Source organism: Dermochelys coriacea, chromosome 4, assembly GCF_009764565.3.
Source record: "Dermochelys coriacea isolate rDerCor1 chromosome 4, rDerCor1.pri.v4, whole genome shotgun sequence".
Lineage (NCBI taxonomy): Eukaryota > Metazoa > Chordata > Testudines > Dermochelyidae > Dermochelys > Dermochelys coriacea.
In genome coordinates, this window is record NC_050071.1 from 94632776 (window position 1) to 94647585 (window position 14810).

The following is a 14810-nucleotide window of genomic DNA, read 5'->3' on the forward strand; positions in this document are numbered from 1 at the left end:
ACCACCCTTTGTTGTCAGACTAAGAACTGGATGTGTGTCTGACCTGCATCTGAAAGGGACGTGCAGTTTTCATTCCCCCAAACCTAAGTTTTGATATCACTATCTTTATATAGGGTTTCAGATAAAGGAAACCTAGTTGCCAAGAATATTCTGCCCGAAACATGTGTTGTGATGTCATTTCTATACAGTCTCAGTTTACCTGACTCATACAAGAAGGCATGATTATTTACAGTTCAGAGGATTAACAATTCTTCAGGTTAATATCTCTGAATCTTTCTTACCCCACAATCATTCTTCCATGTTGACTTCCCCAATAGAAAACATCTGCTATAACAATAATCTCTTATTAGTTTCCCTAGTCTATATGCTATTGTTAGCATTTTATATATATGTTAAGGAGATGGGTTCCAAGAATATCTAGAGTTTTACAGACATGAAGATGCCCTAGAGTTATTAAATACAGCATAATGAATAAATTCCTGAAAAGCTTATGCTCAAATAAATTTGTTAGTCTCTAAGGTGCCACAAGTACTCCTTTTCTTTTTCCTGAAAAGGGTTACACATTGATCAAGATCCGTGTTTTGGGCCTTAGACTTCAGACATATTCTTTGTGAAAGATAAAGATTCTAAAGAATAATTAATACATATAAACGAATCAAATATACAGAAAGAAAGAATTAAAGATATTATTATTTACTAACAGGTACTAAAAGAAAGATCAGCTCTACGGTGCTCTTGGAAAACAGAAGACTAAAGTCTGTATTGCTAGCCCTGTTGTGTGGGTGAATAAAGATCTCATTTTTTCTATGTACAGAATGCCTAATTACAAAATAAGAACACTCAACCATTTCGCATTACTCACAGTATGAGTAAAGGGCTGGTAGGAGGATATAGGAGGCATACTAATATTTTGGATGCAAGTTTTATATTGGCTTTGCTGGGAAAAAAAGCACATTTAAAGTTACTATTGAAAAATATCTCAGCTGTAAATATCTAATATTTATATGTACAGGATTTTCATAGTTGCCTGGTAACAAGTGAAAAGTATTTTAGAGAGTAAATTGAAACTACGTGACAAAAATCAGAATCATTAGACATTTTCTGACAAGGCAGATGCAGCTTACTATTAGACTGAATGCCTCAGATGATTAAATTACTTATTGTTAACTTTAGAATATGGGACATAGGGAGTGCCTAATATTACCAAGAATTTATGTTGAAATTTGATTTTCCCTATTTTGTTATATTTTATCATTTTGATTTACATGGATCTAATCAATTTCTACTTACTCACGGCTGTCTGACATATCTGAGATCCCTCAAAAAGTCTATAATCAACTAGACGGATATATTTTCCTTGTAGCTTTAGATCCTTTAAACATCAATTACTGCCAATCCCAATACAATGCACTAAACCATAATGTATAAAATTTTCAAAAGTGCCTAAATGACCTAGAAGCCAAACTTAGGACCCTATGCCAGTTAGGTGTTTTTGAAAATTTTACCGGATATGTTTATCATGAAATATGTTGTACTTAGCTAACAAGTTTTATGTCAATAATAACAAAGTCTGCACTATCATTCACTAGCTGGATATATAATTTACTAGTTAATTGGCATTTGGCACCTTGACACTGTATTACACTATGAATACCTTGTATATAGATTAGCTAACAGCCAGGTGATATCTGGCTTCTTTCAAATTCTGACAAAGATATCACCTTTTGAACTCTTTAACCATCCCCCACTCCTCAAAAACACTTCATGTTACTTTCTAAAAAGCATTCTTGTGTTTATTGTATTAGGTATTTGAGGAAAAACAACTTAAAACTCAGGAAAGAAGAATCTCAGAATCCAGAGGTGGGAACAACTTATTAGATCCTCTCACTAGTCCATATCCTGCTAATGTTGGGTTGTTCCCATGGTGCATTTCCAGTGTTTTGCTCAGCTAAGTTTTCAGAAGTTTTCCATGCAAATGATAAAATAACTTCAACAAAGTTACCCTGACCTAACAGGGATCATTTGAGATTTGCTGTTTAGTTAAAGGCATTGTACCTCCTCAGGTCATTAGCCAACATGCTTTTTAGACATGGTTTGTTTTTCTCTTTCCCACTCATGCCACCCCCATCCCCCCGTAATTATCCCTACAGCATTATAGAATTTTATAGCATTATCTTGCTAAATATAAGTATCAGTTAGTCTAACAGCTGGCTTGCTTTCCTTTCAGAGCATATTTGGCCTTCTTTACCATCACAACAATATAGTCAAGTTACTAAAAAGAAATATTTGAGGCCATCTTCTGTGAATACAGTCCTTTTTGTATTATTATTTGCCTATCTTGTAGTACCAAGAGCAGAGATTCCATTCCCTTGCTGTCATTGCAGCAAGAAAGTTGCAGAGTTAGGAAATGGATGGTAATTGCTATCACCTCATGAATTTCCATTTTATTTCTACTGCAGACCAAGAGAGGACTCCACAGAATGGAGTGTATGTACAGACTGAATACGGTGCCAAGGAAGCAACTGACACCCCACCTTCACACAGAGGAGGAGGTAACCCTCTATGTGTGGATGTCTGGGGGTGTGATCTGGCCCTGTTTCTATCCTGTTTTGGTCCATCATCTTCTGTATCATTCACTCTCTTTCAACTGTTGATCTTCTGCTGTGCAAAGTCCACAGTAAATCCCTACCTTATCCACAGCATTTCTCAGACCTGATCTCATTTTCTAACTCTCAGTCTGCTCTGGTGCTGAAAGCAGCTTCAATACCTTCTTTGGCATTTTCTCTCCACCCCTTATACCATGCTGCTCTCTTAAAACTTGGAACTGTTCTCATCCCTACACCTATATACCAACCTCCCTTACCACATACAAATGGTTCCCCCCCAAAAATCTTACTTTTGCCCTCTTGTCTATGAGAAACAAGAAGAAAGTTCCCTTTTAAAAAAACAAAAAAAACAAAGCCTACCAAACTATACACGTGCCTTGCTGCAAAAAACTATATGAACTTGTTACTGTCACCCTCTTTTTCCTCTCCTTGTGCCATTTTTGTCTGGAGGGGCCTGTATTTAATCTGTCTTGGAAAGTCCTTGCACATCTTTGGGTATTCAAAAATAGAATTATAGTAATGAATGAGTTATAATAGGGTAATTGTACTGATTAAAGCTTATGGGCTAGATTCTGATTTCAGCTGTACTGGTGCAAACTGACTCCCTTCAAGTCAATGCAGTTAACACTGCGCAAAATTGATACAGGTGAGAGTTCATGATCAGGCCATTATCTACACTGAACTCAGCCTAACAATCTCCTTCATTTAGATGGGCATGTATATAAATGATATACATGATGGATATCATAGAGATAATACAGTTCTGTTCAGATTAAACAGATGTTTGTAATTTTACTATAGCATTTAACCTAGTTACTGCATTTCTCTTAAAGAAAACATGATCTAGCACATAATTAATATATACTTTTTATTACAAAACAGTGGAATATCTTTATACTCAAATTAAAACTTTAAAACCCTTCAAGGGAAGCAATCACTAAATATAAACCTTTCCAACAAAATATAAAATCTCTTTAAGTAATTCATTCAAAAATATTTTAAGAATCAAATCTCATAATAAAAACAATTATTTCCTTTATTGACATTCAAGAGTGTTCTTGGACATAATGAAAATAAGCATTAGCTATGGGGTTTTGATATTTTAGGAAAAACAAATTTTACATCCATTTTTCTTTATGGAAGTTAACTTTGTATGAATATAAACTAAGCAGGTTCATCAGGAAAGACTTATTTCATTTATTATAACCAAGCAGATTGTCAGAGCCAGGTTTAAAAATAGGTAGCCCATGTGCATATGCAAAAAAAGTACAAGTATGAGTTGATTTAAAAAATAGTAATACATATACAGACATGTCTAACTGGGCATTTGTTCATGCAAATAACCATTTGTGCAAACAACTATAATAGTTATACATGAAAACATAGGCAAGCCATATGCCAATAGACTTCCTTTTAAAAAAAATACAACTTTGTCCAAATTTTACACTGTAACCAGCATAATTAATTTCCACTAAGAAGCAATGCAAGTTTTTATTAAAAGGCCAAACTCTCTAAAGTTAATGGTGTAAATTTACAGTAACATATTACCCACTTTTTGTGCTGAACAGTTTGATCTTACACACCTAACTAATAAAACCCCAAATAGTCTCTGTACATCTGTACAATCCCTGTATGGCTCATTATTTGGAATGTCTGAAGAACATCTAAAGCTATATGAACGCTCGTATTTAAAAAGTGAGAAGAATTTTTGTAAGTCTCTTCCCATTGCATGCAACATTGCTGCAACTATTCCAGCCTTATTCCATATGCTTCTCAAAAGAAGTCATAACTGGCTATGCTCCTGAACTCTTAGTCAAGAAAGGATCTTATGATAGCAATATTTCCTGTAATACTGTATTTACCTTACTGAGGAGTACAGCTAGACAAGCCACTTCAGTCAAACTAGTATTTCACAGGAAGATGGTTTAAAGGCAATCTGCAAATGATTGCTATAACTGATAGAGTCTGTGTCAATGTGTTCCAACTACCCTCATAACCAAGCTAAAAAGGTATATTTAGTTTAAAACTTGGGATTAAAATGGTTTAAAACTAGTGTTCTGAACCCTATTAGTCTGGGTTTTGGTGGTTTCCAAATAATAAGGGGAAACAATCATCATTAGCAAATAAGACACATTAAGAATACCTCCCAAAAATAAATAAAATACACAACCTTATAAGTTATGCAGATATACAAATACTTGTGAAACATTGCAGTCCATTTTCCTCTTGTCAGGAACTCTTCAAAAGTTAAAGAAACTTTCTTATGCATCTAAACTAAAGTGAATTTCAAAGCACAGGCTTACTTTATAAAAGTAGGAAGAACAACATTTCATTCTCTAAATTGCAAAAGATGTTTGTGTTTCTTTGTTACACACAGTCAATCCCATATCATGTTTTACACATCTCTTTTGAGCAAGGAATGTGAATTGATTAAATCCTAAAATCACCTCTTGCTGAAGAGGCTCGGAATTCAGTAAGGGAGCCACGCTGTGTGGTGATGCTGTGCTGAGGAGACGCTATAGAACTTGACCATCCTAGTCTATTGGACCTACACATTTGACAGCTGAAGTCACTTTCCGGCTCACAATATGGCAGGGAAAGAGGTGTCAAATAAATTAAATAGAAATTATGCAATAAAATATCATCGTGCATAGATCAGCTGTCTTATAGGTTTCATGGCCAACACTGTGACCTAGAGGTTCTCGCAACACAGGTGATAGGCCATCATGACATCTAGTTTTAAAGAAGTTAACACATTTGTGAGGCAAATACTAAGTAGTTGTGGAAAATAAGGGCTAGACAAATCACTTAATGCAATGATGTTCCTTGATCACTCAATACAGTAAAGGTAAATGATGGTATTCTCTTTGCTTAATATACAGTCAACACTATAGTTTATTAGAAATAGTTAAAAGCTCCATGTATAGCTTTTATATAGAAAAAAATCCAGACTCAGAAGAACTGGACTTTATCAAGAAACAGGAACTAACAAAGGAAAAAAGAAAAAACTTGGAGACCAGATACCAGAAAACTGCTACGAAAGTAGGCTTTTTATGTTTCAAAATATCTGAACTGGGCTCAATGCTCACAAATGAAGTTCTCATTTAAACAAATTAAGTTTTAGTATAGAACTGTTATGGGGGAAGGCTGTGTTTTCTTCAGGACATCTGCGAATTGATAGGCTTCGAAGTTGAATGTTATATATGCAGTAACCGTGATAATATATTAAGCATTTCAATCTTTGAAATGGTCATCATATTCTTCTAGGAATGCCTTTATTAAGATACCTATAAAGTGCCTGTTACCTTAATCAAAAGTGTTTACTACCCCATATCATGAAGGAAAATTGCACTTTATCAATATATATTGCACATATTGCAATTCTTCAGCTGAAAAAGAAAGTCTTCCAATTGACAAAACCGCAATAAGGAGACTGAGGAAATCATATACTGTCAGAGATCTGGGCAATGAAAAAGTCTCAATGGCAGGTTTCTATTTGCGTCATTGAATGGAAAACTGTTGTATCTAAACAATAACTAACATCATAGTGACTTATCTATTTCTCACACACTGTCGTTGCCAACATTTATCTCACTTCATAAAAGTTTTTTTTTCCCCAGGAAAAAAGCAGAGACAGTTCTTATTGATATAGGTGGATCTGGTTTGCATGTCAAAATTTTAATGGCGAATAGCTCCCTGTGCATTTCCTCGACTGAACAAAGGATTGTCCTCCTCATATGCCAAGGTTGGGCTCTCCATGTTCTCCAATAAAGTATGATGAGCATCATATCCATGCAGAAGCAATGAGGGTTCTTTTACAGCTGTAGATGTCAATTGCTTGAGGGTGATATTAGTATTTTTAAAAGCATGCAAAAGGAAAATGCCTATGATTATGGTGAAGAATCCACTGAGGCTGCCAATGATATCACCCAGGTCCATGCTATTCCATTCTTTAAACAGGATGATGGAACATGTCACAACTGTAGTAGTGAAACACACATAATAAATAGGTGTCACTAGAGATGTATTAAACATGTCCAATGCTTTGTTAAGATAGTTGATCTGAGTGCTGACCGAGAGCACTAAAGTCCCCACCAAAATATAAACCAGCGGATGTTGGTAAACTGGCTTCTGCTCCAGTATTTCTTTAATAGCAATGCCAAGGCCCTTGACAGATGAGACAGAGAAGGCACCAATCACTGAACAAATTGATATGTAGACCAGTATATTCGTCTGACCTTTCCTTGGAGCCACAACAAAAATCAGCACCAGGGAGACCACAGTTATAACCACAGCAAATGCAATAAACACTGTTTGGGAAGGAGAAAAAGAAGTTACACACAATGAATGAGGTACAGTTTCAAATCAGTTTGTCAGGTACAAAAAGTTATATAGCTCTTCTAACTGCAATATAAATACTGGCACAAATTCACGAGGCACAATTCCACTGCAATCGATAGAGTTACACCCACTTACTCAAACAGGGAAATTAGCGCAGTAATTAGGTACAAGAATCTAACCTGCTTTCTGCTTACAATATTCTGATACATTAAGACATTATTATATTCGTAAATGAAGTTATGCATTTTACTTGGCCATTTAAAAGACAACTAATGAACTATATCACACACACACACACACACACACACACACACACACACCCCTATAAAATACTGGTGCTCTTTCTCAGCCCCATGAGTGGTTCCATTGCATTAGCCTAACCAAGGGATGCTCACTTCACCAAAGCAAATTCATAGTCTTTGGTTGGCCTTGATAGACCCAGTTTTTCAAACTCTCACTCTGGGCAATCCTCCTTTCCACACTATAATCTGTCAAGCCCTCCTACCCTCTTTTTCACAGTGGTGCTTGAATATAACACAATTCTAATAGCTACTTCTGTGCTTATTATATAGTATTTATTATTCCAAAACACCTCCACTCAGTCTAGATGTTAGTCCTAAAACTAGTCCTGAACCCAAAAATCCTTTGTGGCTTCAGACTGTATGACAAATTTTGGAGAGTTCACAACACACATGCTGATTAATTATTATTAACATAAAGAATGAACATATTATTCATTGAAGGTTCCAGATTAACAACCAAGAAGAATGAAGAGCTCTAATTTGACGCAAGAACAGGTACAATGCTGATAGCAGCAGTGCAAGTTTCCCCCATGCATACAACAATTTTTGGGTTGTCTGCTAAGTCAGACAGCGATGGGTCAGTTTGAGACGTGGCCACGTTTGCTTGAAATTAGAATGAAACCAATTCATTTCACATAGGCCAAGAATCAGTCACAAGAGGGCAACAATTTTTGGTCATTGCCATCCAGATGGCTTGGAAGTGAAAGCTTTATTAGTCAGATTTCTTCCTCCCAGGGAAAAACCTACACGAGTTGGCCGAAAGAGCAGAAGAAAAAAATAATAGATTTACATAGTTTCTTAAAGATCAGTCTGGACCTCTGCCCAAGACAGGGCAGAGGATTCTATCTTCAAAATTGGCATCTCCTGGAGAATATGCCAGAGGCACAGTGCCATGTATGTGAAAGCTTTGGGTTCCTACATTAACTGCCGGGGATTCCTGGACCATTCAGCCAGGGCTTCCCCCATGACTCAGATCTTCCTACTATATTAAGCTTAGACTTGCATGTTTTGTTTTATTTTGCTTGGTAACTTACTTTGTTTTGTCTGTTATTACTTGGAACCACTTAAATCCTACTTTTTATACTTAATAAAATCACTTTTGCTTATTAATTAACCCTGAGTAAGTGATTAATACTGGGGGAAGAAAACAGCTGTGCATATCACTCTATCAGTGTTCTAGAGGGTGGACAATTTATGAGTTTACCCTGCATAAGCTTTATACAGAGTAAAACAGATTTATTCAGGGTTTAGGGTCCCAGAAAGATTGAATACCGGGTGCTGGGAAAGTCCCTGATAACTGAGAAGCCCCTGGGCTAAGTGAATCTTTGTTTCTGTGTACTGCGGGGTAAGGGGGCGGTGGCCCAACCTCTTGGTCTGTGCTGGAGCTGACTGGTGTGTCTAGCTCAGCAAGACAGGAATGGAGGGAAGTCTTTTCTGTCGGGGGGTTTGTTCTCAGTGGTATCTCAGCACATCTAGTGACAGTCTTGATGGAGTTTCTGTGACCCATCCCATCACTACTATAAAGATAGGGCTTGGGTCCTGTCTAGAAAGGATGAGAATTATATATAGGAGGCTGTGAGAAAGAACAGAAGACAGAATAGATAGACAGATAGAAGGAAGAACAAAAGGGAGGGAACCTGACATTCACACCAACATCAGGAAGAGGCAAGTCTATGAGACTGGGGACTCCTTACAAAGTGGAATCAACATACTTGTCACCAGAGCTGTCTGCCAGGATATATGGACCCTGAGGCTGAAAAGTATCCTGATGGCAGTTGGAGGGGTGAGGGGGAAAGATTCCTAATGGACTATGCCAGGCTGGGGAAGATGTTCAAAGAAGTGAAGGCTCAGTTAATCTTCAGTGTAAATCTTCTAGTAGCTAGAGAAGAAAGGTGGGGGAATAACAAGACAAAGAAGATCAACAGATGGTTCAAGGATTGGCATTATGAGGAAGGTTTGGGGAAGTTTATTCATTGGGAGTCATTCATGGACAGAGGATTCTTCTCAATGGATGGATTCTACCAGAGTACTTGAAGTACTAACTTTCTGGGATCAAGGCTGGCACAACTGATGAGAAGAGCTTAAAATTAGGAAATGGGAGGAGAAGGTTGGGAGAGACTTGTGTAATCATCATGCCTGGTTTTAATACATAGGAAAAGGAAAATCAGGCAAATGAGGATATAGTAAAGGAACATCAGAAATAGGCAGAAGTAGGGGTAGCTAATGGACTATACCTAATCCAGCTAGGAAATTGTGTGAGGTCAGACAGAAACAACTGAGTATTTGTACACTAATGTGAGGAGCATGGGCAACAAAATGGAGGAACTAGAACTACTGATACAGGATGTGAAACTAGGTATTATAGGGATAACAAACATGGAGGAACAGTAATCATGACTGGAATACAGGTATTGAAGGGTATGCACTATTCAGGAGTGATAGACATAAAAGGCAAAGATGGTGGGGTAGCATCATATATCAATCCAGCTTTTTCCTCTCTGATTTTGTTCACTATTCAGAGAATTCAGGCATCAGGGGAAACACAAACAGATTCTTCAGGGATCCCACAAGGAATGGCAACCTGACCCTCCCCCACCTCAGACAGATGCAATGGCATTTTGTGTGTGTAGCTGTGGCAAAGAGGACCATTTCTGGAAATCCCCAAGTCTGAAATATGCCAGCAAGAATCTGGGAGTCCAATTTCCATTTGTAATCTGGGAAAAAAAATACAGCTGACACACTGTCATTTTACCTGCCCAGAAGACACATTGCCAAAATTCTTATGCAATGTTTTATACACCAGTTCCATAACCTTATTGCACTGGTACAGAGGAAGGGGATTTTGCTCCTCCCTGCCAATATATATATAAAACCGGCAGGCCACATTGTCTGATAGACCAGTGTCTGATGAGAGGCAGAAAATGAAGGCAGGCACTTCTGACAGCTCTGAGCTCCAACAGGTTGATGTGGAGTGTGGTTTCTTGGGATAACCATCTGCCCTTTACCATTAGAGTGTCAAGATGTGGTCCCCATCCGAACAGAGATGTATCTGTAGTTAGTTACAGTTATAGCTGGCATCAGTTGGAAGAAGAGAACTCCCATCCCTACCTTGTGATGAAGCTTCCACCAGTCTAGAGAGTGTTTCACTTGTTGAGATACTGACACTCTTTGTCGAGGCTGTGACAGTTTGGCAAATAAACTGATCTGAGCCATCCCTGGAAACAGTGAAGATGTCACCTAGCATGTTCTAAGTCATATGGCAACTTGCACATTTGTAACAGAAGTTGAAGACAGTTTCTGATTCAACTCTGGGGGCCATCTTGAATAGTTCTGATAAGGTTGATAGTGTCATGAATCTGTCCATAGGAAGAAAGGCTCTGGATGCCAAGAAATCCAGGGATGCCCCTATAAATTGTACGTTCTGTATAGGAATTAGTGTGGATTTTCCCAGTCAACTGAAGACCCAAGTCTCAGAACAGAGAAAGTGCTTTCTGTCTGGTGGTCAACACCTCCTGCTATGACCAACTCTTAACCAGCCAATCATTGAGGTACAGAAATATTACAATTGCCTGATGACTAGGGCCCTACATTTTGATCAATTTTACGGTCATAGGATTTAAAAAAAAAAAATCACACATTTCATTATTTCAGATATTTAAATCTGAAAGTTACCAGTATTGTTTTAATTGTAGGGGTCCTGACCCAAAAGGGGGTAGTGGAGGTTCCCAAGGTTATTGATGGGGGGGTTATGGTATTGCCACCCTTACTTCTGCACTGCTGCTGGTGATTGGGCTGCCTTCAGAGCTGGGCAGCTGGAGAGCGGCAGCTGCTGGCCGAGACCCCAGCTTGGAGGGCAGCACCACTGCCAGCAGCCACGCAGACGTAAGGATTGCATGGTATGGTATTGCTATCCTTATGTCTGTGCTGCTGCCTGCAGAGCTGGACCCTTGGCCAGCAACCACCCTCTCTGGCCACCCAGTTCTGAAGGCAGTGCAGAAGTAAGGGTGGCAATACCATGACCCCCCCCACAATAACCCTGCAACTCCCCCATAGCCCCTTTTGGGTTAGGACCCCCAGTTTGAGAAATGCAGGTCTCCTCTGTGAAATCTGTATAGTATAGGGTAAAAGTACACAAGAGATCAAATTTCATAGGGGAGATAAAATTTCACAGTCCGTGACATGTTTTTCATGGCTGCGAATTTCATAGGGCCCTACTGATGACACAGGTAGGCAGCAACTACCGATAGAACCTTTGAAAACTCTTGGAGCTGAGGAGAGACCAAATAGGAGTATCCGGTACCAAAAATGATTCTGGGCTATGGTAATGCAGGAACCTTCTGTGGGATGTGTGTATCGCTATGTGGAAGTATGTGTCTTGAAGGTCAAGAGCTGAAAACTAATCCCCTGAATTTAGAGAAGGAATTATAGCTTAGAATCACCATCCTGAACTTTTGAGACCTCACAAATTTGTTCAGGAGTCTTAAATCTAAGATTAGTCTCCACCATCATTTTTTTTTTTTGGCAAAAGGAAGTACCTCAAGTAGAAGCCCCTTCCCTGGTGCTGAGTGGGGACCAGCTCTATTGCTTCTATATGAAAAAAGTGTATTTCCTATCTTAGTAAGAACTCATGAGAGGGGTCCCTGAAGACTGATTGAGAGAGAGAGATTAGAAGGAGGGAGGGAAGTAAAATGAATGGTGTAGCATAATATTATTTTCAGCATCCATCTGTCTGAGGTGGCATGTTCCTATGCTTGTCAGAAATGGGAAACTTTGTCTCCAGCTGTGGAGAAGCGTGCAAATCATTGCAGCCGATAGGCTAAAGAGAGCAGAGGGTCTGAATCCTCAACTATCCGGTCAAAACTGGTGCTTCAAAGATGAAGTCTGCTGCGAACTTGTGTCTGATGGGTTTGGAGAATCTCTTTCTCTGGAACCTATGTCTCTTTCTTGAAGGTTCAATTGGTGTCTGAAAACCAGAGAATTACATTGACTCAAAGATCCCACCCATTTGCGATCCACTGAATTTTCTTTTGTTTCCAGGGGTATAGAGGGCTAATGAATGTAACATGGACCTAGAGTCTTTAAGGTTATGCAATGACTCATCAGTATTCTCTGTGAACATCATCAGTCCATCAAACCGGGAGATCCTCTACCATATTCTGGACTTCTCTGGAGAAACTAGGCAACTGGAGGCTGGCTGCCCTTTGCAGAACAGGCTGTGGTGCCCGAACCTCCTAAAGCGATGTTCTGGCTGTAACTGCCCCTCAGCAATATAAGCCTGATATTGCTCCCTTTGGTCTGGAGGAAGGTGTTGAATAAGAGAACCACATCTTGCATAATTTGTAAAGTTATATTTGGCCATCAGCACCTGATAATTCACAATGTGAAACTGTAGGTTTGCTGATGAGTAAGATTCCAGGTGCTTCTGGTCACTGTTGTACAGGGTGGATTTATATCTATGTTGTTTGCCCCATTCAGACACATTTGGGTGGAGGATGAGAAAATAGGAACTCCGAGTCCTTGGACTTTTTATTAATGATTACATATAGGTGTTATTGTGCCTGAGGTTTGCCAAATGGTTTTTGCAGGTTCCATAAGAGCCTCGTTGTCAGGAAGGGCTACTCTAGATGATATCTCAGAGTGAAGAATATCCAAGTTTGTGTTGAGATTCTTTGACTTTGTCAAGAGGTATCTGTAAGAAGTTGGCCACCTGTCTAATGAAGACTTGAACCTGCTGAAAATCAGCTATAGATGGAAAAGGCATTACTGCCTCATTTGGTGATAAGGAGGAGATAGTAGTCCGAGGAGTAGCTTCTCTGTCTGCCCTAACCTCCTTATCATCAAATGTTTCCTCCTGTAGCTGGAAAGGAGAAGCTTGAGTCTCCTTATCCCAATGGGAGGGGGTTGGGAACCTGGAGAACTGTTGGCGATAAGCTGCCCAGGGATCCCAGTATGGCCATTGAGGGCCATAGGGGGAGAAGGTGGCATCCCACCAAGAGTGATAAGTTCCCTGGACATCCTCCCTGTCTTTGAGAAGTGGAGTTCCTATATGTGTATGTGGGAGAACCCTGGACAGAGACTGAAGATACTGAAGGTAGGTTTCCATCATCATCATCATCATCATCGTCCTCTTCTTTCTCTAAGAGGGGAGCTCCAACCAAAAAGGGAAGTAAATTAGATGATACCAGGGATGCATAAGAGTTTGGAGACTGAGTGGTTCTCAGTATTGAGACACACTCGGTATTTGCAAGCAATGGTCCATCTGGTTCAGCAGTCACCAATAAGTTTTTCAGGTACCTAAGGTCTTGTGATACCAAGCAGAGTTGCGGCACCGAGTGAGGTTGAGATATTGACAGACCAGTATGCGTGTCCCTGCAAGATGGTTTTGAGTGCTTCACAGATGCTGCTGATATAGCTGGAAGCTTAGTCCTACATGACCAAACAGCCCAACAGGGATACAAGAGGGGTTAAACCTGACAGTACCAGCCTTCTGTGTTTGCTCTGACCATCTGAATGTACTGGAGCCTTCTCACAGCCATGATTTCTCTTAGAAGATCTGTGGGATTTTCCCACTTTGCCAGTACCAGAGGAGCCCTTCACCTTTATGGTATCAAGCCTCGAGGTCAAAGTCTCTGAGGCTGTTGACAAGCTTGGAGAGCGAGGTCTTTTTGAAATGGATTCCTTAAGAGGCAAATTAGAGCTCCTCTTCTTGGGATCTTGAGAAAAGGTCTGAGGCTTTTCTCTTTTAAGGAGAGTGCTGTGCTGAAGTTGAAGGGGCACTAGAGACTCCCAGAGATTGGTGTACAGATGGGTTCTCCTGACCCAGCTTCAAACCAGGGTGAAGGGCGTGCTCCATCATTAACTGCCGCAGCTTGATTTCCCAGGTTCTTTTGTGCCCTGGATTTGAGGGCTAAACAGAACGTGCACTTCTGTGCGACATGTGACTCCCCCAGGCAGTGAATGCATAGAACGTCCCATCACTGACCAGGATGAACTCTCTGCAAGTGAGGCACAGTTTAAAACCCTGCCGAACTGGGCATGTGCCTCAAAGGGAGGATTTCCCCAAAGGAAATAAAACAAACAAGCTATCTAAACTAAAATAAGTTAGGCCAAAGTCAGCAAGCAGCCAGGGCATGCATAATGCGGACACACGAAGATCTGTTTCAAGCCAAGGCAGTTGAGAAGAAACGGAGGGTGATTCACCTGTTCAGCCTGATATAGCCTTGGTGTGGGCACAAAGATAGCAGCAGCATATGCACAGGCCAGACAGACACTGCTAATGAAATCCTCCCAATTAAAGATAGTGGGGTACATGTGCACCTGAAGTGGAACATATATAGGGATGCTACTTAAAACAAAGGTTCTGCGATAAGCTAACATGACCCAAAGAAACTCCTCAATGCCAACTAGCAAAAGGTTTACTGTTGTGTAACCGAAATTCCTAACATGCCTGACAAACTCACAACACCTAGCACACAGCTTTAATGGTATTATCCATGAATAAGGTCATGGGAGGTCTCTTAAAAAACCCAAATAACTTATATCATGCTGAGTCTTATGATTG

General features: G+C 39.7%; 1 protein-coding gene across 1 annotated transcript in view; it reads right to left on the minus strand.

Annotated features, from left to right (window-relative positions):
* Positions 1 to 3618: 3618 nt before the first annotated feature.
* The window catches only part of NIPAL1 (NIPA like domain containing 1), a 41200-nt gene continuing 30008 nt past the window's right edge, over positions 3619 to 14810 (minus strand). Inside the window, exon 6 of the mRNA XM_038399489.2 lies at positions 3619 to 6916. Within this exon, the coding sequence (XP_038255417.1) occupies positions 6285 to 6916 (632 nt within the window). The 3' untranslated portion in view covers positions 3619 to 6284. The remainder of the gene's footprint in view (positions 6917 to 14810) is intronic.